General features: G+C 41.5%; 1 protein-coding gene across 5 annotated transcripts in view; it reads left to right on the forward strand.

Moving 5' to 3' along the window:
- Positions 1-25,201, forward strand: part of ARID1B (AT-rich interaction domain 1B) — a 410,652-nt gene that overhangs the window by 41,662 nt on the left and 343,789 nt on the right. For all 5 annotated transcript variants that reach the window (XM_070043437.1, XM_060283285.1, XM_060283284.1 and 2 more), the window contains exon 2: positions 8,218-8,412. In XM_070043437.1, the coding sequence (XP_069899538.1) occupies positions 8,218-8,412 (195 nt within the window). The remainder of the gene's footprint in view (positions 1-8,217; positions 8,413-25,201) is intronic.

Consider the following 25,201-nt stretch of genomic DNA (forward strand, 5'->3'; position numbering starts at 1 on the left):
TTAGGGGATTCATACGTACATCATGTATGGACCAATGAGGTTCTTTTCAGTTCTTAGATGCTGTGTTTCATTGATAAATCCTTTATCAGGGTGCCTTAAGAATTGTGTGATCAAATGATAATGTGTTAAAGTGCTTTGGCAGTGCATGGTAGATGTTGGTCATTATATGATTATGCAGGTCAGGAGGGTCTTTGGATGGGTTTCTAGAGGATATTATACGAACCTCTGACACTATATGCTAGATTTGAGATGTATATACATCCTGGATGTATTTTTTTTTTAAAAAAGAGTGTCCCTAAGGGTTAAGAATCACAGCTTCTGATTGTTACTTTTTATGGGTAGTTGATGGAAATTAGTTTATATGCATAGGTAACAACCTATTAATATTTTATTTCTAATCTTAATAATTCTGAAAAGTAAAAATCCAGTGATATTTTAGATTTTTAGATTAGAGATAAAATTTAAAATGTGGTTAGGAAAAAATACTGTGCCTTCTACTCCTGTTTTGTTTAATGATATATATGTGAAAAACAAACTTCTTTATTTAAAACTGTAAATCAAAACATGTTTATTTCAGAGAAAAACTGCTCAAATAAAAGTTGTCTATAATCCCACCTTTACAAAAAAAATTTTTATCATCCCCTTGCCCCCTTCCTTCAGATTTCGTTTTGTGGCTCCACAAATATGTATGTTCCCTGTAACTTGCCTTAAGGAAACCAAACGAAAAACAAAAATATTGACAATGGTCCTCTTTCCAAGTCAGTATATGAGTATTTCGGTTCCTCCCTGCCCCTCCTCTCATGTTGTGAATGGCATCATGGTTAGAGGGCATCAGTAATTTGATGGTTCTTAGAGCCAAGAACAAAACAGCCTTTCCTGCCTTGTCTGATGTCTTAGGATTCCAGTTCTTGATCCTTCCTGTACCGTTGTAGAATGTGGCAAATATTCCTGACTGACCAGAGGAGAACCTACAGTGTATAGATAACCAAAGTTGAAGTTTCAGTGTTTTAGTTCGAGTCTTAATTAAACAGGCACTGTTTTGCCATTAATAGAAGTAAAAAAAAAAAAAGTGGTTTTAGATGCTGGGTTGCATTTTTTTCCTACCTGATTCTCATGATCGTACACAGAGGCGTGATACAGCGGAAGGAAATGTGGACCTGAGTCAGGAGACCTGCACTAGTACTGCAGCCCTGGGCCAGTCCCCGCAGCTCCAAGCCTCCATTACGTCATCTTCGGTAATTGGATTCTGTGGTAGTAGTGACAGTGGTAACTGAGAATCGTGGTATTTTCTGGCTTGAAGGGAATATGAATGAAGTGAGGGAAGAATATTTAGTGCCCCGTGCCTGTTTTTGACTTAAACTGATTTTTTTTTTTTTTTTTTTTTTTTTTGCGGTACGCGGGCCTCTCACTATTGTGGTCTCTCCCGTTGCGGAGCACAGGCTCCGGACGCGCAGGCTCAGCGGCCATGGCTCACGGGCCCAGCCGCTCCGCGGCATGTGGGATCTTCCCGGACCGGGGCACGAACCCGTGTCGCCTCCATCGGCAGGCGGACTCTCAACCACTGCGCCACCAGGGAAGCCCACTTAAACTGATTTTAATGCCATTAGGAGAAGAATTTGACTACTAATGTTGCATTATATATTATCATTGACTTTACGTGCATCTTCTGCATGTGTGTACAGAAATTGCTTAGTGAGTTTTACTTTTTATTTTCGAGAACACTTTATGTGATCAGTCCTCATTCCCAGGCAGTTATGAGGCACCATGATCCTCCTAAGTCATTTGTGCTGTATGCTGAGTGAGACATAAAAAAGTACAAAGCATGGACATTGCCATTTTAGTCTCCTTGGGAGTTAAGAAGTAACACATAAAAATGAAAAAAACGGTACATGAGTTAAATATCAATATAAGGCAACCCAGAAGTCGGTTACAGCCTGCATAGGAGAGATTCTAGCAGGTCCCACAGATAGTGTTACTGGGGTGTGGTCCTTGATCCGGGGCTTGAGTGAGCTTGGGTTTTAGACAGGCAAAGAGCAGAGCAGCAGCATCCTCCTGCTTGTGTGTGCTGTGAGTGAGGGTGTAGGTGCGGGGACGGAGGCGGCCGAATGTGGGGCAGCTGTGTCCCGCCCACCCCCATCCCCCAGCAAGCCATGGTAGTGTTCGCAGGATGCCTGGGAAAAAACAGGCATTTTATAGTTATATTTAGACATCATCACAGAAAAGTCAACATAGATTGCCTCGCGATATGACAGCCACTACTTACAGGTCACTCTGGCTGGCCCTGATCGCTATCAACTGAGTTTTCACACAGCTGTAATTCATGCACATCACTCTTAAACATTTGACATTGTTTTAGATGTACTTTTCCATGTCCCTGTCCATTCCACTATGCTGATATATTATGGCTCATTCTCATATTCTACAATCGTTGAATAGTTGGGTTGTTTCAGTTTCTTCTTTGAACAACTAGTCGCTCTGAGACCCTTTTCGTTCTCACTAATTCAATTTTCATTATAATTATGAGGCAGGTATTTCTCGCATTTAGTGAGTGAGAAAACTAAGAAATAGGCACCAATATTCAGAGTCACACAGTGGTATTAACTGTTGGGATAAGGGTGTGGACCCTCTCTGAGTCCAAAGTCCATGCTTTTCCCACAGGACAGACCATGCTTTCTCCCCTCAGTATTAGAAATCATGTAGCTGCAGACAAATTTGGATAAATAGCACCCCTGCCCCATTCGAGAGGGTATTATAGTTGGAACAAGGTAATAATTTTTGAAGCTTTTGTTTAAAGCTTCTTGTCATAGTGGGCTTCCCTGGCGGCACAGTGGTTAAGAATCCGCCCGCCAATGCAGGGGACACGGGTTCAATCCCTAGTCTGGGAAGATCCCACATGCCACGGAGCAACTAAGCCCATGCGCCACAACTACTGAGCCTGTGCTCTAGAACCTGTGAGCCACAGCCACTGAGCCCACGTGTCACAACTGGTGAAGCCGACGCGCCTAGAGCCCGTGCTCTGCAACAAGAGAAGCCACCGCAATAAGAAGCCTGCACACTGCAACGAAGAGTAGCCCCCGCTCGCCACAACTAGAGAAAGCCCGCGTGCAGCAGTGAAGACCCAACAGAGCCAAAAAATAAATAAAATAATAATAATAAAAAAAGCTTCTTGTCATATTATCCTTCAGAAAGAGTTTACCACTGCTTTATACATACTAGTTCAAATACTCGTTGACTCACATTGGGTTTTATTATTTTTGTCATTTCATACGTAATGGAATATTACTTCAAAAGTTTTCTTTGGTTGCTGGTAAGACAGAACATTTCCCCAAATAATGATTCAAAAGGGGGAGAGTTTTTCTTTCCTTGAGCTCTTGTTTAATCCAGATATATAGATATGATTATAGATCAAGAAGATGTGATAGTTCTTCTTTCTGTGGGTTTTTCAATGTCTTTCTTCAATTTGTGGTTTAAGGAATTTGGCTGAAAAAATTGTGAAATATTATATTCATAAAGAAACTACTAATAAGATATCCCCTTAACTTGATATTTAGGAGTGAATACGGTTACGTAGATATCTTTATTATAAATACTTGTGTATGTATACTCTGAAAGAGGGATAATGAGGGAATATCTAAGTATAAAAAGCATCTGAAGGATGCTATAATATCTGAATATATATCTGAAGGATGCTAAAAATATATAGGGACTTGTTCTTTAACTTGGATAATCTTTAAAGGGTAGGTGGATTTCCAGGCCAGCCTCTGAAACCCTATTTAACCTATAATACAGCCTAACTGTGCTACCTAATATGTCTAGAATCTATATTCAAATATATATTTAAAAAATTTACTTCGTACTCCTTCTTATTTAGTAGTCCCAGGGATGGGAAGCCTTCTGAGACTTTGGAGGATGTAGGCAGCAGTGGCAGCTTGCCAGAAGGAGATCCAGGAAACGGGGTGTGTGTGTGTGTGTGTGTGTGTGTGTGTGTGTGTGTGTGAGAGAGAGAGAGAGAGAGAGAGAGAGAGAGAGGGAGGGAGGGAGGGAGAGGGGGAGGGAGAGGGGGAGGGAGAGAGAGTTATAACTCATACATACATAACTACATTTTTTTTTTTTTTTTTACGGTACACGGCCCTCACACTGTTGTGGCCTCTCCTGTTGCGGAGCACAGGCTCCGGACGCGCAGGCTCAGTGGCCATGGCTCACGGGCCCAGCCGCTCCGCGGCATGTGGGATCTTCCTGGACCGGGGCATGAACCCGTGTCCCCTGCATCGGCAGGTGGACTCTCAACCACTGTGCCACTAGGGAACCCCCATAACTACATATTTAAATATATACATATCTAAAAACTTACTTGAATAAGGAAGAGTTACAAGAAAGTCTTATCAAGTAATAAAATTCATTAGAAGCTGAGTAACTAAACATAGACTAGTTATGTTAAGACTTCTTTGAAAATGGGCTGGACACACTGTGACTCTAAAAGCACTTGTCTTATTTTATGGAATTGAAGTCCAAATTGCAGCAGTTGTGGAATGGTAACTAGAAAGGAAAAATGTGCTTGGAATAACATATTTAGAGAAATATTTGAGGACTATTCTTAATGTGGTGGTCTCTGATATAAATTATATGTGAGAATTGAAAATGGTGATACTGGAGAATCAATAGAAGGGTAGATGATAAAAATACAAAGTTGTTTTGGGTTAGATGTGACTGAGAAGTGAATTGATTTTTGGGAAAGTCTTAGATTTGATCTGGGTTTTGTTTTCTTTAAGGAGAGAGTTGTAAAAAGCAGGGGTTGAGATCCTGCAGTGGTACATATTTAGTGTTAAAAGTAGCAAGAGTACACAGTGGGGTGAATTTGGATTGTGGTTGATTATTTAATAATAGGCCATAAGGAGAGAAGGTTAAAATTAAATAATTTGCACTGTGTAAGTATCTTATTTTCATATCTGAATCTCACTGAAAGGCATTTGATGCATTTTGAGAGGTAGAGATAATCTGTGTATTTCATGCTTTCGATTTTCAGAAATCTCAGGGTTAAGCTAACATTTTGACATGGGTGCAAATTAACTGAATTTTAAGTAGGGCTGTGAGAGTTTATGGCAGTGATGAGAAAGATATTACAAAACAGTTTCAGTCACTGATAAGGTGAATTTGCTGCACTGTTATCTATAGCATTAAAATATAGACATTCCAATCATTCTCCCATTTTAAATTTCTGCTTTAATTAAGCCGGTTTGGGTCGTGCACTATTTAAAGTCAAGTAAGCAGACCTTTCCTATGCCCCGGCTAATTCAGATTGAATGTGAAGATAGGGCTGCCTCGGGCCCCATATTGGAAATTTAGCCTGAAATCTGATTTACTCTCTGTGGGCCATTCATTCACTCTGCGGATTCTAGCATCACCAGCTGAGCCTTGATTTTCACACTTTCATAGAAAGTTTTATTTTATCTTTTGAAACAAAGTGTGGAAAATCATTACATTTTGCTTTTCTTAGGCATAAATTCTAATTTAAATCATTCTGAGAAAACTTAATTTAGTTTTCAATTTTAGTTTCATTACATGAGGTCACCATGTATGTTTGTATGTTGATTGTGAAGTCAGCACAGTTTGTGTAACATCAGTATATTGTTTGAGCAATTTCTGTCACAGTAAGTAAACGTTTTTCTTGGCTGGTGAAAGTGGCACAGTTGAAATTCCATGAAATTGTGCATTTTGAGCGGAGCTGTTTGGCCTACACATATCTTCATTCAGGTGAGATCAGTTCCTGGCAAATTCCTATGAACCCCTCAGGACTAAGCTCAGGTATTTCTATAGGTGGGCTTTGTGAGAACTCAGACCCACTGGCGTGCTCTCTCCTCACGGCCCCTTCAGGATGTCTGCTGGGCTGCACTGTCATCTTTGTTCAGCCTGTTCACCTCTCCAGGACAGCCACCGACACTTGTCCACTTTTTGCTTCCAGTGTCCTGCGTAGTGCACATGGTAGATGCTTAGTAAATGTGTGATGAGTGGGTTACTCAAGTCATTGAAATGAGCACCAGGGTACCCCTAAGAAGGAGGGAGGGCAGAGACTGCGGGCAGCCTTGGGGGATGTGTAGGACTGGGGCTTCTTTTTTTTTTTTTTTTTTACATCTTTATTGGAGTATAATTGCTTGATTGGGGCTTCTTGTAGCTTTCCCGCCTTGGGTTTGGGGTCTACACTCCTGGGTCCCCCTCACCTCCTATTCATGCCCAGCTCCCGGTCTTCCAGGAGCTGCCCTCAACTCTGCAACGAGACTGCCCTCGCCCAGCTCAGCAGTTACCTCCCAGTCACGAGGCGTAGCCAGAGCTTCAGCCCTCACCTGTCGGACTCCTGGGCTGCAGTTGGCATGTTGCGACACCTGCTCCCTTCTCCTCCATAGCACCATGCTCTCTACAACCTCTAACTACATTTTCTGACCATTCTTTTGCCTCCTTTTCCCTTCTACCTACTGTTCTCTTTTCATATATTCTTCCTGGGTAGAGTCCTTGAGTTTTATGTTCTTCATATTAATGAATTCATCCAGTATTTACTGAGGAGTTACTGTGTGCCAGGTGCACTGTTTGACTTGTGTCCTGGAGATATAATGTGAGTGAGTAAAACAGGAGTCGCCGCCCTCCAGGAGCATGTATTCTCTGTATGCTGACTTCCCTATTTATGATTCTGGGTCAGACCTTCCTCCCCAAGTTGGAAACTCATGGTGGCTCTTCCTTCTGGATATTTTCATGTGGATTTCCTTACAGGAACCTCAGTTTTAATATGCAGAATACTAAAGGCTCCCGCCCTCTGGGGAGGGTTGATCTGCTTCTACTACTGCATGCTGTCTCACCTGGTGTCTTATCATCTGTTAAGCCACCCTTGACACCTGTCTTCCATCACTCACAAGTCGTGCTGTGTTGCCATTCTCTTACTTGAATCTGGGCTTGCTTTTGCCCAGCGCTGCTACCAGCCCAGGACCTCAGCTCCCCTGCCTCTGTGGCAGCCCACCCTGGCTCCGGGCAGCTGCCAAGAGAGTGGTCCTTGCGGAAGGCGGATCTGACTCTATAGTTCTCTGTTAAAAGCACCCGGTGGTTTATCCCCAAGGTACAATCTGAAGCCTTTAAAATAGCACGTAAGGCTCACCCATCTACTGGCTTCTGCCTGCTCCAGCTGCCGCTTGGCTTCTTGGATCTAAACTGCTTATGTTTCCTCACACACGCCAGGCAGCTCAGCTCCCTTGAGCCTGTGCTTTATGCCGTTTCTTCTGCTCCGTGGTACTCTGTGCCCTGGCCCTCCCCACCTTGAACGTGGCTTCTTCCATTTACCCTGCTAATCTTCAAGCCTTCCTGAGAGTCCCCGTGTACTCAGTGTGAACATAGAGTCTGGCACACAGTAGGCATCAGTATATGGTTTTGGAAGGAAGGAAGGAGGGATCTGTAGGCCTTTGTAGCACCGCGGTGAGGAACTTCCGCCACCACCGCTTTGCTCCTTTGAAGCACCCAGGGCATGAAAGCGCAGACTGAGGCTCCAGTTCGGCTCTCCTGAATGGCCTTGGCCCTGAGGCCCATGGGCTGACTCACCAAGCCAAAAATAAAACTCAAAGTCTAGTTTTGAACTGGTTATGTTTGGTAAGATGCTTACTTGCATGGAGAAGGTGGCTTGTGACTCACAGTCTGGGTGCTTATTCATGTGCACTAGTGATCTTTGAAAATTTTTACCCTAGACATTCTGTGTTATCTGAAATCTATCCTTTCACTTTCTAATGAGCACTCAGATGCATTAATGTTTGATCAGGACTTGCAGACTCAGGTCTAAAATAAAGTAATTGTTCTAAGAATACTTTGAAGTCAGAAAGGGTTCCTAACCACTCGCTGTGCTTTGCCTTTGTTACTAGTAAGCTAAAAGGAGCTGGGTGAGATTAACTCATGCCCGTTTCCCGTATGCATAGTAGAATTTTAGATGAACGTGAAATCTTTCCTTATATTGTTTGCTCCAGATCCCTCTTAATTATTAAAGCCTTACTAAAAGTAAAAAATTAAATGTCTTATATCCACCTAGGTTTTTTTCTTAATGTTTTTCTGGGTTTTATTTGTCAGGTCATCGTTTTTAATATTTTCAAAAGAAAGGATAGTTGCGTTTATAATGTATACGTTAGCATAGCAAACTTTCTGCCTTTGTAATAATGACTTAATAAGCCTACTTCTTCGTGTATTTCTTCACAGGGCAGCCCAATGGATCCCATGGTGATGAAGAGACCTCAGCTGTATGGGATGGGCAGTAACCCTCATTCTCAGCCACAGCAGAGCAGCCCTTACCCGGCAGGTTCCTACGGCCCCCCAGGCCCACAGCGGTATCCGATTGGCATTCAAGGTCGGACCCCAGGGGCCATGGGAGGAATGCAGTACCCACAGCAGCAGGTTTGTGCTAGTTTTTACTCCACTTCCCCGCACAGTTGGTCCTAGTTTTGTCTTTGTCTTTTACTGTCTACCGAAGATTAGTTTTGAGAGTATTGGGGGGACATTTCACTGATTTTTCTCTACTTTTTAAAAGATTTCATAGTTTCTTGAAATAATCACAGGTACAATGTTTCCCACCCTCTCTTTTAAAGAAAGAAAAGTGACCTTCTTAGAGCAAAGTGGACAGAATTCCTGTTTGGTAGAAAGCCTGTGTTACCAGCTATATTTGAAAGATTGACTGTGTCCTCATTTTGCGGCAAATTATATAGATCTAAACCCCAAAGTGAACTTGGCTTTCTAATATTTCTGATGTCAGACAGTGTCAAATTTTGAGCTGTGAATAAACTTCTTAGGGTGAAGTTTTAAGTTATTTAAAGGTCTTTCTCATAAAGATGGCATCAGCTTAAAATTTTTTGAGTCTCCCCAGAAGTTATTTTGCTTTTATTTCTTGACGTATTTCTTCTGTATCTTTTAAAAAAGATTTCTGTATTTCTTATAAGAGAATTTGATGTGTATCAGTTTTCGTAGGTTTGATGGGTTTTGTGTTTTTACATAAACAAAAAAGAGTTTTTCTTCTTTTAAAAAAAAATATTCTTCTCCTTTTTCTCTAGAATCAAATAGTTGGAGTTACCTTAAATGACCGTCTACCTTCTGGCAGTAGTAAGCCTCCAGTCTCTTGGATACTGGAGAGTATATCCTTGTAATGTTGCCATGAGGAGAGTCAGACTTGTTTTAGGGTATTTCGTTTCTAGGAGCACCAGAAAGGCTGATTTATAAATTCCCGCACCATGCCTTTAACCTGGTGGTGCATCGGGTTGATGCCCTGCTTGTTTTCCTGCCTCCAGATAGGTTATTCCACAGTGTTGCCAAGCAACCCGTTCCAGAGTTTCACAGTACTTCCTCTCAGGAAATTCTTCCCCATGTTTGACCAAAAATCACTGTGGAAAAAGGTTGGATAGAACTTTTGTTCTCTCTGAAGTGAATGTGGAGAATGATATACTTTATATGCTCCATAGCTGTGTCCTAAAAGTTCACAGATAAATGACACTTCAGCCCTGTCTTTTTAGAGACTGAAAATTGTCTTTCCTCTTTATCTTAGTTTGTCCTTTGGCGATATTTTTATGTTAAGGCAGTTGTAAGGAAAGATAGAAGCAGCTCAGCCTTTGAATCCCAGCTATTGATTCTTTAAATGGCCTTCGTTATTGTCAGAAGTTCTCACCCCTTGTTTATTAAAGATTGGCCACTCAGAATTTTAGCAGTCAGTTGCATACTTAATTGTATTGTAATTTGATTCAACATTACTCCTTTCTTCCAGTAATACTTTGCTGCCTAGAGTAAAATTCTTTAGTTGAGGCTGCTAGTTATGAGAGGGAGTTAATTTGTAAATGATTGAAAAGTAAGATGAGAGTTGTGATTTTTTTTTTTCCTCTCTCTCTCTTCCTTTTATTTTATTTTACTTATTTTTACGTTTTAAAGCTAATTTTCCCTTAGTTGAGGGGAAGAAGGCCCAGGCAGCCAGCCGAATAGAGTCCTGATTCTGCTCTACAGCTGATTTCTTTTGGGCTCTGACAGTTCTGTATGATACTCTGGCCACAGGAAGAGAGTAGAGACAGAAGGGCAGTGAGAAATGGCAGGACGGGTGGAGGGAAGTAGATGCCGCCACTCCCTGTTCCTGCACCTTCCTCTCCACCATGTTTTCCTGAAGGGAAATTCGAGAGTCATTTCAAAAGGAGCTGTTCATGGCAAGCTACTGGATGACCCTTTACCTTTTTCTCTGAATGAGTTGAAGTCTTATTCGAAGTTTAAGACGTTGGTTTATTTTGCAGTCCCAAGGTGGGAATCTAACAAATGGAGAGGTGTGAAGAATGATCACCTAGGAATATTTTTTTCATTATTTTCTTCCCACATATGTAAGGCTAAAAGTAGAGGACATACACAGTTACATAGAATAACCTTAGTTTTCTTGGCTTTTCTGTTTTATTTCATCCTGGTGGATTTACATACTTTCAAAATCCAGTAACTCTCAGATTTATTTGAAGGGACAAATTGATAAAGGTTACCCACCAAGTATTTTAGCAAATTTTTTAATTAAGATTTTAGATTAGGTATTTTACTACTAACCCAAAAAAATGCCTAATTCTGATTAAGCACAGATCTTTCTGATAATGAAAGAAAAGTAGGGTATCTGGTAAGAAATGGAATGCCCTGGCTGTCACACTTCCATATTGAGTTAATCATAATCGGACGTTCTAAATAATCTTTATTGCTTTTTACTTTTTCATTTAGTTATAATAAGACCTTGAAGTATTGTTTTTTTGTTTTGAAACCTAAAAGGCTAAAAAGAACTGCTAATGCATTTTTGAATGTGTGTAACATTTTAAAGGGGACACACAGCACAGTACCAAGTTCATGTGATCAGTTAGGTGTAGGCTAATTAATAGCTTTGGAAAGGAAAAGAAATAATGTGGGTTTTGGTAAAGGTTATTAGAACACATTTATTTTTTTAGCTTTAGTCTGTGTCCTTTGGTGAGGAATTTTCGGTGAGTTGCTTTATTTGCGAATTTTGGATAATTATAAACTTGGTCCACAAACAAGGTCCTGGCACAGTGATTGGCTGCCAGTCCTATCCGTCTTCTCTTAGTGCTGATGTAATTGGCTAAGCATTGTTGTGGTCATGGCTGGTAATGTTCTTCAGGGAAAAAACTGGAAGATAATGATGACATTGAGTTTTTATTGAGTGGACATCACCACCTAGGCATGACTTTACTTTGGATGGCCTCCAAAGCTTTCTGTGCTTGGTTTGTGAACCTCTAATGAGCTGAATCCAGTTCATTTAATATCGCTCATATATTTCTGCAAAGGATTAAAATGTAGGAATTCAAGTTTGTATGTTGAGTTGCCCACTTACTAGCTGAGTGGTAAGTTGTCTTTGGCTCAGGGGTCACAGTTTGATTCCTGGCTGGCGTTCTACTCCTGTGACAGGAATTTTAAATGAGTATTCTGTTAGAAAGAACCACAGTGCTTATATGAAATTTAACATTCATAGTATCACTGCTTACTTTTTGTCTTGGAGAGTTAGGGGGAACTGGCCACTGAGTGTTGGATTTTAGTATTAACCTGGGGATTCTTGATTTGTATGGTGATAATTTTATTTTTGAACTATACTCATGACTGGGTCTTCGAAGCATGATGTGATAATAGTACATCGTTTTGGTATTTATTAACTGGAACTAGACTTGTGGTCTTTCGCTTGCTGATTCTCTCACATCATCAGACAAAGACATGGTAAACAGATTAGTTTTGCACCGTGTCCTAAAAACTAGTCTACTTGGGTTTTTATTGAGCTGAGAGGGGAAATGAATTTTCTGTGCCTCTGTGGAGAATGTTCTGCCTCTAGGCTCCTGGAATTCAAACCTGGGGATGGTTAACAGAAGTACACTGGTTGATTTCATCTAATACGGAGCTACACAGAGGATGTATAATCTTTAAGGTTACTAGAATCTGACTCTGAGTTTTTTAGATTTTGTTTTTTTAAACTTAGACACCAATGTATCCTTTGCTTGATCGGGGATGTGGGTGAGCAAATGTTTTATTTCATTTTTCTTGTCCTTTGTGATCATAAATGTATACATAGGCCTATGCTGACTTGCTTTAAAAAAGATTTGTCATATAAAAGAAATAACACCGAGAAGAAATAGGTTACAGAAGCGAAGTTATATTTATTTGTGTCAAGCTGATTTCAATTATGTGGTCTGAGATTTTTCTCGAGTTATCAAGTGTTATTGGACTGGTATTTTAACTCTCCATATCTTGTTGCAGATGTTTGTATAACCTGATACCTGTTGGAATTATAAAACCAGGGAAGGAGAAAAAGGGCAAAGTGAGAGATGTATAAGTTCATGAGTGCTTCTGCAATGGGAAAACATGACTTTTTAGTTTTTAAACACATCTGTATTGTGAAGACCTTTACAACAACAAGAATATGGAATATAATTATTGCTTTGAAAGATATCGTGGCAAAATTAAATAGAACTTGTTATTTTTGTTAAGGTGACCCATCTGAACTTATCACTTTCAATCTGAATAACAACTGAATTAAACACCAAGGTTGTTTTGAAAAAGGCTTTAAAAATGAATAGGTGTTTCAATTTGTGCCTTTATCCTCTACACCCTTTGGATGTGTCTATTTTGCTGTGTGTTTTTTGAGTAGAATATTTATTTCAGAACATAAGCATTTTATTTGGTACCATCTTAACAGCCAAAACACTTCTTCCAACGCACATATTTATTTTGGCAGCAGATGTTTCTAAAAGGAGACAAACATTACAATTGTTTGGCTAAAATAAATGTTTTCCTTGGGGTTATTAAGGAGCCAGGTGAATTCTAGGATTCCCACCTGTGTTACTTTATATTGTTAATCTATTCTGGAAAAAAAATTGCTTTTTAAAATACAGTTAAAATTATGTTTCGATATAGTTTTAACAATGTTTCTGAAAAGTAAGGAAGAATGGGGTGAGAAGGACTGGTTAAAAGAGTTTTTTTTTTTTTTTGCGGTACGTGGGCCTCTCACTGTCGTGGCCCCTCCCGTTGCGGAGCACAGGCTCTGGACGCGCAGGCTCAGCAGCCATGGCTCACGGGCCCAGCCGCTCCGCGGCATGTGGGATCTTCCCAGACCGGGGCACGAACCCGTGTCGCCTCCATCGGCGGGCGGACTCTCAACCACTGCGCCACCAGGGAAGCCCTAAAAGAGTTTTTTGACATGAAATGTTTATTTAGACTTACTCTCTGAATCCTAAGTGTGAATTCAATAGTCAGGGCTTAATTTTAGTTTTCTCTAAAACAGAGCTGAGACTTCCTATTTAAGGAGCATAATAGGGTGTGATAGGATGAGAAAGGAAGGCTTGACGTAGTGAAATAAAGGAAGGCTTAACATAATGGAGAGGAATGGGTGCCTAGTGTCTGTTTTACCTTCAGAGTCTTAATTTTTTGAAAGTTTGTATTCACTCAGAGACATCTACCTGTACTAAATAATATATTAAACATGTATTTTACATGTATATAGATATATACACATATAAACAAACAAATCAATAAGATGAAGGTAAACTTTTTGGCCAGTAAAATAGTGAATGCTTTGAGATTTCTTCTGCTGTGTTATTCACAGCATTTTTCTATACGCATGTTCTGTTCTAAGAGAGTTGGAGCCAAGCTGCTTTGCTTGTATACCTGAAACGTTTGGAGTTTTTTTTCACGGGTTGCAGATTTTATAAATAATGGCCTTTTGTTGGCCACATTTTGTCTTGATTTCCTCACTTGTTCTTCATCAGTGAATATGAAGATATATAAGCTTTACACCTCACATTTCTGCTTCCAAGTAGATAGCAGATGCTACTGTCTTTGATGCCAAAGTTCCCTGTAGATGGAGTTTTGTACCAAGAAAATATTTTTGAAAAGATCTCTAGATATGTTAATTTTTAGTTGTGCTTTAAAATTTAAATTTCTGGACTATTTAACTGGTTTTATTTACTTCTTATATTGTAGTTGAATTTCAACATATTTTGAAGCATTCAGTGTGACATTCTTAACAGAGGTGAGTTAGAAGAGGATAAATTTTAGGTTAAATATAAAGTTTTAAATCTTTAGCCTTTTTTCTTAAAAATGAGGGAAGACCAGGTTTTATACTTGAAAGTTTAATGAGAAAATGTGAAATGATTTCTCTTGTAGTTTGGAAAACTACTTTTTTAAAATAATTAATTAATTTAAGTTTTGGCTGCATTGGGTCTTCGTTGCTGAGTGCGGGCTTTCTCTAGTTGTGGCAAGTGGGGGCTACTCTTTGTTGCGGTGCACGGGCTTCTCATTGCAGTGGCTTCTCTTGTTGCAGACCATGGGCTCTAGGCATGCGGGCTTCAGTAGTTGTGGCACACGGGCTTCAGTAGCTGTGGCACGTGGGCTCTAGAGCGCAGGCTCAGTAATTGAGGCGCAGGGACTTACTTGCTCCGCGGCATGTGGGACCTTCTCAGACCAGGGCTCGAACCCGCATCCCCTGCATTGGCAGGCGGATTCTTAACCACTGCGCCACCAGGGAAGTCCTGGAAAGCTACTTTTATATTAGGAAGTTTATACTGATGTGTGTGTGTGTATATTTTTTATTATTATTATTATTTTTTAACCTGGACATTTACATTGCCCTAGAAATTTTAAAGGTTACATACAGTGTACAGTGCCTATTCTCTGCTGGTAGCTTATTCTGTTTTTTCATTTACATATGAGTTCTATGTATTTTACATATCTAGACATTCAACCTAAAATATCTGTTAAGCTTTTCTATTATATTTTTATTTTTGAAATGTAAAACTCAAGTATACGTTTTAGGCAGCGTTATAATCACCTGGATATTTAAATACATTTGGTTTATTTGCTTTCATCAAAGAAACATTTAGTGTGATATTTATGTTAAAATTTAAACAATTCGGTTAAAGCTAACAGTTGATAACAGTAAAATCAACCAACCACGTTCCTTCACAGCTCCCTGAAAAGCAAACGGTAAAAACAAAAATACCAGAAGATAAATAGAAAGTTAAACTAAGTGGCTTAGCTTAGGCCAGTGGTTCTCCAACTTTGCCGAAGGTTAGACTCTCCTACAGTGCTTTGATACCTCCCAGATGGATGCCCATATCAATGGCATCTGAATGTAAAAGCTTCCCTCTTTCTAAGCTCCACAGGTGACTCCTGTGCAGCTAGGGTTAACAACCAGGTGTCAGAGATAGACACAGAAGCAGCTTCCTGACCTGCAGGTGTACGCCCTGGGTGCTTGCTCTCCAGCCCTCCTCCAGTGAGTCAGAAACTCACCACTGCTTAAAGGGAAGAAATGTGGCCAGAACCAGGAGTTGGAACAGTTCAGTCCTTGTCGGTTAATGCTTAATCTATGTGCAATACTGGAAAAATCTGTATCTCACTCTGCTCATCTGCTAAATGAGTTTGACTGTAAGATCTCCCAGCTTGGATTTTCCCTTTAAGATAATAGTAAGTTAATGTCTTTTTATTTTAGAGTTTAGAGTCTTGTCATTTCAAATACAGTCTGGTGAAATTTAAGGGTTAACGTTTGACAAGTTGTATTAGTACAGCTACTAACCCAAATCCTTTAAAATTCTTTCTAAAGGGGAAAGAGATTAGCTCAAAGATTTAGCAAATTGTTGTAATCAGTACAATAAATTATCTTCTAACTTTTTTTTTCAATGCATTCATTTATTTATTTTTGGCTGCGTTGGGTCTTCGTTGCTGAGCGTGGGTTTTCTCTAGTTGCGGCGAGTGGGGGCTACTCTTCATGGTGGTGTGCGGACTTCTCATTGTGGTGGCTTCTCTTGTTGCAGAGCACGGGCTCTAGGTGCGCGGGCTCAGTAGTTGTGGCACATGGGCTCAGTAGTTGTGGCTCACGGGCTCTAGAGCACAGGCTCAGTAGTTGTGGTGCACGGGCTTAGTTGCTCTGTGGCATGTGGGATCTTCCTGGCCCAGGGCTCGAACCTGTGTCCCCTGCGTTGGCAGGCGATTCTTAACCACTGGGCCACCAGGGAAGTCCCCTAATTTATTATTTTTAAAGTGAAAATTTTCTCAGGGAAACTCTTCCTTCTGAATACCTGGTGTGTGTTAGATATGTAGAATGTTATTTTTTTTTAATATGTAGAAAATCTTAAGTTTGAGGGTGCTAACTTTACTTGGAGTCACAAAAAGAATCAAAGAGAGCCAGTAATTACTTACACATTTTACACACTATTACTTTCTAAGTAGTTCTGAAAATAGTGTATACTGTACAACATTGGGATAAACTGTGTACAGTGAATTCTTAATGGAAATAATAAGTTTTAAAAGATTTGTCCTGTGCCGTTACTTCAACTCCTCCTTCACCTCCACAAAGAAGAGCTGGATGGCTTTGTTTTTGTATTTTAAAACAGGTTTTTTCCTAAGGGTAAAGGAAGTCTCTTCTTTTATATTAGTGGAAGAAAGTTAAATTCTTTCTGGTAAAAAGTTGTTTATGGCAGTTTGATTATTTTTATATGCAACAAATCTATTAAGGCCATTTGCCCTTACAGTTTTGAAAATAGCTATAAAAGTTAAAACTGTAGTTGTGAATGGAATTAGAAAAACACTTTAGTAGAGAGGGAGAAGAGAAAGAAGGTGGGTGGAAGCATGAAGGGAAGAGGGGATTACAAGGAGAAAAAGCAGGAAGCCACGGCAGCCTTGCTTTTCTCAGTGGGACTGTGTGGACTCCTCACTAGCACTGGGGACCTTGCTCAGTCCAGGTTTCTCTGACCTCAAGAGGAACTCCCTACGTGGAGCCAGGTGTTAGAAAGTTCCTGGAAATTCTGGAGCTGAGACTTGAGTGTGGTTAGTGTGTGTATATAACATGAACATCCCTTGCCTACTAACAAAGTCCGAAACCCAAGATTAGTAACTGTCTACAGCAGCAGGCATTACGCAGCTACCCATTTCCTACAAAAAAGAGTGTTTAATCTAGAAAACAGATTGTTCCAAAGATTTAAGCAAATTGGTCTCCCTTTATTGGTATTAAATCATTAAGAGTATACTTTTTTTTTTTTTTAATTAACTACCAAACAGACCAGTGGAATTGGCTCTTCAGGGTTAGTCAAAGGCACTGCCTTTGTTCTAGACAACATCAAACATTCAGAAACAAAAAGTAAGATGAATAGCAAAAAAAAAAAAAAACCCAAAAAACAAACCCAGAAAGTACTGGAATAAAAATGCAAAAAAATCTATCATTGCTGAGGTAATTAAGTTTTACTTAATGGTCCTGAGACTGAAAAAATTGAGTTCTACCTGGATGGTTGTAGGAGCTGGTCCCAAGGAGGGCTGGAGAGATTTCTGCTGGGAAGGGAACACCAATTTGAGATGTTTCCACAGAAAAGACAGCCAAGCAGGGACGGTTTCCCAACACTAAAAGTAAAAAGTTCCTTTTTAATCAATATCATCATCATCATTGCTGCCAGAGAGAACTGCGGAAGAGCTGAAGGTCAGAATAATTGTTGGTCTGTGGGCTTCAGAATATTCCTTAAAACAGTCAGCCATGGGGCTTCCCTGGTGGCGCAGTGGTTGGGAGTCTGCCTGCCGATGCAGGGGACACGGGTTCGTGCCCCGGTCCGGGAAGATCCCACATGCCGCGGAGCGGCTGGGCCCGTGAGCCATGGCCGCTGAGCCTGCGCGTCCGGAGCCTGTGCTCCGCAACGGGAGAGGCCACAACAGTGAGAGGCCCGCGTACCGCAAAACAGTCAGCCAGAAAGGAGACTTCCCTTTCCTTTAGTTACTATGTTACCTTGAAATTTCCAATAAGATCTTGAGATAGCCCAGTAATCTAGGTGTCTAGATTATCTAGATAGCTGAGTATCTACGCCTAGGTATGTAGGCGTTTCACATCTTTGGAGGGTCTCCTCAGTGTTGTGGGCTTCATACAGAAATACGACTTTCCTTCTGTACTTCCTACCTGTATGTCCCTTGCCACTTGTCAGGGTCTCAGAGATGAGAGGATCTTATTCCCCGGTAGTTGGCCAAATTCTCATAGTTGGAGAGAAGAGGAGAGACCAGAGTTCCCTTCCAAGTGCACTGGGCTGCCGGAGGGAGAGCTCTCTCCCTTGTCCACTGTTGTCTGCGGCTGAGTTCTCCCCCATTCTTCTTCCTCGTTGGCTTAAAAAATAAAGGGTGGAAGGAGTGATAACGTATGACATCACTGGCCCTGTCTTCACGACATCAGGTGTATCACAGCACATGTAGAGAACGTCCCAGAATGAACAGTTAAAGGACATTTTACTCCACACACGCAGCAGGTCACAAGAGTAATAACGTACAGAGTGCACAGTGAAGCAGAGGGATCCGGGGGGATTCCAGTTCTGACCACAGCTGCTAAAAGCTGCAGAAATGGGGCAACGAGCAACATGCAGCGTGTGTAGTTTCAAGTCAGATTCGGCTATGGTCAGTCTAACTGGAAGAATTTAAGTCATCTGAATGCATCCTAGCTGCAAGGGAGGCTATGAATTTGAGTTCTGAATTCATAACTGGCGGGGGACGGGGCGGGGTGCTTTTGGTTACTAAATCTTTGTAGAGAACATTTGACGGTTCCCAAGTTTCTCCTGTGTAAAAAGCACCTGCTCCATTTCCTCCTACCGTTTTCCTCACCCCATAAATGGCAGCTTTGTGCTTCTGCTTTGCTTGCCCAGGCCCAAACCTCACAGTCATCCTCTCTTTCTCAGCCTTTCAATCTGTTAAATAATCCCATTGCCCCTTTTTTTCAAGATAGATCCTGAAACTGAGTACTTCTCACCACCTTGATAGCTGCCACCCTGTGGCCAAGCCCCCATCTCCCATGTGGATTATCACAGCGGACTCCAGAATGGTCCTTTTAGAGGGCGTCCGTCGGGCCCTGGCCTTGCCTCTGGGAGTCCCCCCTTCACTCAGGGTCCCCGAGCCTCCACCACTGACCCTCACCCCTCAGAATACCGTCTTTCTTCCTCTGTGCCTTCGTGTTTGTCCTTCCTGTGCCTCTGAGGCTTTGGCAGGGTCTTTGTGAGTCTTGCTGTCTTATTACTTCTAGCTTTCTCTTCGAAGAAATGTTAACTTGAGGTGCCGTCTGCGACTCGCTGGAGTAGAAGCACACACTCCTCCCGCCCGGGCATTCGTCCTTCCTCCGCCGCGCTTACCACCTGCGTGTGCTTTGCTCCTGTTCGGGCAGAAGCTCTGGGCAGCAGGCACTTGGTTTTGCCCCGCTGTAGCCCATCATCTAGAGCAGTACGTGACACTTCACCAACATTTTCAAACAAGCGAAGGAAAGAATTTGCAGAATTGTAGCCTCTGGCCAGTGGGATCCGTGGACCCCAGTGCAGAGAGGTCTGAGTGTGGTAGCGGCGCGTCTGGCACCTGTGCTCGGCTGCGGGCAGGCTCTTTCCCCGTTGCCTCCTTAGATTCCAGTTGAACTCAGTGACCATCTCCTTTGCTGACCTGTAGGAAGCCTGCTGACGTCTCTGAGCTGTACTTTTAACCCTGTTTTTAGACCCCTGAGGAGTTTCTGATGCCTGAGCTAATTACAGCAGCTGGTTTTCTGTCGTCGCTTATTTCAGTGTGTGCAGTGCAGGGCCCTGTATTCCTTCTGGCTGGGACTAACCCCATTGACTGGGCTGGAGACAGCTGCTCCATGACTGCCTGGCCGGTGATGTTCCTCTGCGTTTGCCTGTGTTTAGTGTAGCGCTCTCAGGAGGGAGAGGAGCTAAGATTCTAGCTCAGAGCTGACTCAGATTTGGTGCCGGTGCGCTGCGAGCTCAGCTCTTCGTCCGAACACCGGCCATCTGACGTTGCTTGCTGTGGACCACCCCTGCCCTCCACCCCCAAACAGTTAGGAGGCCGTTTATAGAAAGACAGTTTTCCGGTGGGGATTTACTGCCGGAGGGTAGAGAATTCCTTCCCGGTGGAGGCAGAGCTCTGTCCTGTGTGGTGGAAGTATGGGGGCTGTGAAATGATGGGGGCACATTTTACATCCATGCTCATACTGGAATTGTGTAAAAGTCAGTGTTTATTTATGGAGAAAACCGTGAAGTTTGACATTTTAGTTCTCCGTAAGTGGAATTGATAAGTTGAGCTCACTGTTCTGAGTAGACGTGCTTTATGGGGCCAGAGCACTTCGCAGACGCTTAGCTTTTAGAAAGGGTATATTGCGGACAGAGATTTGGAGCTGTAGCCTTTACACCCACACTGCACTGTAGCTTGTTTCCGGAAGTGGAGGTTGTGGCTACACCTAGGAGTAGAGAGAGGTGATTTAGCCTGAATCTTTAAAAATTACTGCCGTGTGGTTTATTCCCGTTGAGGATGTATGGTAGGTAAGTAATTCTCACTTTCCAGGAAAGACAGGAATTACCGGCCCCCTCCTCCCCCCACAGTGTCCTTGTCTTCTTCCTGGGCCCGTTTCCCTAGTACTCTTGAGAGGCGGTCACTAGATGACAAAGTACAGTCGTGGTGCCAGGAATTATACTAATAAGTACTTTTACATTACACTCATTTAATTCTTGCCACGCGATTTATCTCCATTTTAAATTATTAATAATAATAATAGCTAGCGTTTGTTAGGGCTTATTCTCTGTCAGGCACTGTTTTTCTTGCTTTACGTCGATTAACTCAGTCCTCACGATGGCCTTCTGAGGTAGGTGTTAGGATCCTCAGTTTACAGATGAGGAAAGTGAGGCGAGAGAGGTTGATCAGGTTGTTCCAATTTACATGCTTACTAAGGGGCGGAGCAAGGACTTCAGATCCCTGGCGCTTTAAGTCTGGGCCCGTGCTAGCACTGCATTTTATGATTCTGGTAAAACTGGAACGCTTCTCATCACTGAGACTAGGATTCATTTGAGTTCTTAAATAATAAGACTGATTATAATTAAGGTAGCCTCATTTTGACATTGCATATTAGTTTCATGGAAAGTCCTTTGTGACTTTTACCAAGTTGAAAACCGAATGTTACCATGTCTGTCACACTTAGAGTTTTTTTTTTATTGAGGTGATATTCACATAACGTAAAATTAACCACTTTAAAGTGTGCAATTCAGTGACATTTAGTACATTCACAGTATTGCATAACTATCATCTCTGTCTAGTTCCAAAATGTTTTTGTCACCACCAAATGAGACCCCTGTGTCCATTAAGCACTCACTTCCTGGTTCCTCCTCCCCCTAGGTCCCCTCCCCCTGGCAACCACTAATCTGCTTTCTGTCTCTATAGATTTGCCTATTCTGGACACTTCATTATAAATGGAATCATATAATGTGGGACCTTTTGTGTCTGGCTGCTTTCAGGGTTCACCCCTGTGGTAGCATGTATCAGTGCTTCATTCCTTCTTGTGTTTGAACATTATTCCATTATGTGGATAATACCACATTTTATTTATCCATTCATCTGTTGATGGATGTTGGGTCATTTCCACTTTTTAGCTATTGTGATATGGAAATACATAAAGAAGCTAAGTTTTGAATAAAAACGTAAACATTTTTCATTTCCCCCTTAAACGAGTTTACTAGTTGACTTTTATGTTCATCTCTGACCTCTGCTTTTATAAGTAGGAATGTAAAAAACTGCACCTCTCATCACTTTTTCTGATTATTGCCAGTTTTACCTGTTATTATTGCCCCTGATAACATATTTTAGGGCATCTTTTCTTGGTTTTTTTTAATTAGTATTCATTACATTGTTTTTAATATTATGACAAGATGTGAGCCTGGCATTATATGATTATTAAACATTAGTTACATGGAAATCCAGAGCCACACACGAATTAAGTCAAATGATTTCTTTTCAAGGTAAAGATGTAAGGGATGACTTATCTTGTTTTAAGTTGATTACCTTATTCTTATAATTCGAATATGAGTAAGGAAGCTCGCAAATCCTTCGTTACTAGTGGCTCACCTGCCATTTGGAAACCTGCATTTGAACTTACGTTTTGATTGCTTTGCCGAATATGCACACTTGAATCATTCCTACAGATAACATATGGTTGCAATATCTAGCAAGTTACTTATAAAGATTAGATTAAAAAGGACGCCAGTGTCAGTGTCAGGATTCGCAGATTTTCCCTTGTTGCCATTACTGTTACACTTGGCTTAGTTTGCTTCTGGCGCATGGACCACAGGGTCAGTCTGATTGGCTGGGCAATGCAGCTGAGCCCAACAGTCTCTTCTTTTTTTTGTTTTATTATTATTTTTTTTTGCGGTACGCGGGCCTCTCACTGTTGCGGCCTCTCCCATTGCAGAGCACAGGCTCCGGACGCGCAGGCTCAGTGGCCATGGCTCACGGGCCCAGCCGCTCCACGGCATGTGGGATCTTCCCGGACCGGGGCACGAACCCGCGTCCCCTGCATCGGCAGGCGGACTCTCAACCACTGCGCCACCGGGGAAGCCCTACAACAGTCTCTTCTTAATGAATTATCATATTCATTCTGAGGGATCTTTCCTATTTGTATTTGAAAAAGAGAGCGTACCTTAAAAAATATCACAGCTATTTAATGTTGGTTGGACATCTGGCTACAGATGACCAGTGTTAAAGAGGGTCTACGGTATGCTCCTCACTCGGTAGAAAGGACTTGCCATCGAGAGGCTCACAGTCTAGTGGAGGAGACATGTAAATTGAAAAGTTAAAAAAGAGTTTCCTCAGTGTGTGTATGCGGTTTAAAAAATAGTATTACAAGGCTTCTTGAGAAAAATACCAATTCCTACTCCATCTTTCCCTGCCCGTGAGTTCCATTTCCTGGAGGCAGCCATTTTCAATTCATAATAATTTATTCTGGTACTTAAATCCATTTCTAAATGACATGATTATATTGCTATTTTTTTTTTCAAATTTAGATTTTATCTATTCTACTATGTAAAAGTTAACTCTTTTTACACTGTCCTGCCTTAGAGTTCCTTTTCCCTTTCTCGTCCCATTAAGGCTAAATCAACATTCAGTGTTTACATTAATAGGGCTGTATAAAGTAACTGTCTTTAGTTGAGACATGAACTATGAATATATTTCTTTAATATACAACTTTCTGTTATCTTGGTGTTGGTAATTGCCTCACTGTTTCACTTTTGAAAAATGTAAACATCACCAATTCGTCTTCATCCTCTGATAGAACTGTACAGGGCCTCTCAGTAAGGTGGGACCCATCAATTAATCAGCTGTATTCAATGCTTTTCATGTTCTTGGATGCCCACCCTCTGATGAATAGCTGTTTGGAGAAATGCCCACGTTTAAGAGCTCTGCCTCTACAGTTCAGAACTCAAATTCATAGGCCCCCTTGCAGCTAGGATGCATTCAGATGACTTAAATTCTTTCAGTTAGACTGATCACGGCAGATTTTGATCTGGAATGAAGCGTGTTGCGTGTTTCCAGATTTCTGTGGCTTTCAGCAGGCAGTGGTTGAGTCCCCAGTCAGAACTGGAATCCCTCTTCCTCTTTTTTCTGCATTCTGAACTCCGTTCCTCTCATGTCTTGCTGCATATGTGTAGTAAAATTTCCCTTAACCATCATTCTTAGAATTACTTTGGCTTCAAACTCAATTTTCTGAACCCATGTCTTCATGTATTCCCTCATTTTAGTGGGGTATATTCTCCAGTAGCTCCTTAAGAAGGGTGAGAGGAATGTTTCCCTGCATGTCAGAAAGATGTCATTTCTACCATTACACTTGATTAGTTGTTTGGTTGAGTATAGAATTGTAGATTGGAAATAATTTTCCTTCAGAAGTTACTGTTCGATTGTTCTCTAAGCTTCTGTTGAGAAATCCAGTGCCTCATCTTTTTTATGCCACCTATTTTTTTCCTCTCTGGTGACTTTAGAAGCTTTTTATTTCTCTGATTCTAAAATATTGATGAACCTTGCAGGTGGTATTTTTATGTTCATTTTGCTGGGCCAATCCAGTATGAAACTCTTCAATTCAGGGAATTTTTTGGAAGGGAGGGCTGTCATTTCTTTGATAATTTCCTCATCTTGATTTTTCTCCTCTCTTACTACCTGGAACTATTATTAGTCAGATGTTAGAAATTCTGGACTTGTTTATTGTTTGTTTATTTATTTTTGCGGTACGTGGGCCTCTCACTGTTGCGGCCTCTCCCGTTGTGGAGCACAGGCTCTGGGCGCGCAGGCTCAGCAGCCATGGCTCACGGGCCCAGCCACTCCGTGGCACGTGGGATCTTCCCGGACCGGGGCACGAACCTGTGTCCCCTGCATCGCCAGGCGGACTCTCAACCACTGCGCCACCAGGGAAGCCCTAATTCTTTACTTTTTAAACCTTTTGTTCTATCTTTTTTTCATCCCTTTGTCTTTTTTATTCTGTTTCCTGGTAGATAGTCTTAGTTTGTTTTCCAGCTCTTCTGGTGAATTTTTGGTTTCGGCTTTCATAGTTTCACTTTCCATGAACTTGTTTTTGTCTAAATTGCCTTTTTAAAAATGCCATCTTACTCTTTTTCTGATGGATGCGGTAGTTTATCTCGCCGATGATCATCTTAGGATCTTTGTTTTTGGAGATTTGCTCCACAGTGTTCTCTTGAAGCCTTTCTTGAAACGTCTGTTGTAACAGTTTGGTGCACATGGACAGAAAGCTAAACACTGATAGAAAGCTCTGTGTACTCCGACAGGCATGCCCACTGCTGGGCCTGGTTAATGGGGAGGGGAGCAGACCATTTTGTCTGAGACCCCTCAGATGTTATCTGTGTTCTCCCTTCCCCACAGTTACTCATCCAGAGAGGAAGTCAGGGCATCTGGAAGCTGAATATGTGTGTGTACGTGTATGTGCATATGTGTGTGTGCGTGTGTGTGTGTGTTTCCATTTAATGCTCTCTTCTCCAGCCCCTCTCTACTGCCAACCCCTCCAGATGGGAATCCTCTTGACTTCTGACAGGACTGGGGTTGGGATTAGGGAGGGGGGCTCTGAATAACTACTAACACATTTCACCCAGCCCCCTGCCATCCTCTGACTCCTGAGTCTTTGGGGTTCTGAGCTTTAATTAGTTTGCTTCTTATCCTCTCACCTAGAACAAATTAAAACTTTAATTATCACTTGTCTGTCTGCTTTACTCCTTCCAAAAATTTTTGACCTCTCTTATCTGCTGTCATCTCATCTTCGGTTTTCTTTGTCCTTGTGGGTTTATAGTTTAAAACAGTTCCTTTACTTTTATTTTAATGGGGTTCTATGAGGGAGTAGAGATAAACATGATTATTTAATCTGACATGTTCA

The sequence above is a fragment of the Globicephala melas genome, chromosome 14 (genome assembly GCF_963455315.2).
Source record: "Globicephala melas chromosome 14, mGloMel1.2, whole genome shotgun sequence".
Classification (NCBI taxonomy): domain Eukaryota; kingdom Metazoa; phylum Chordata; class Mammalia; order Artiodactyla; family Delphinidae; genus Globicephala; species Globicephala melas.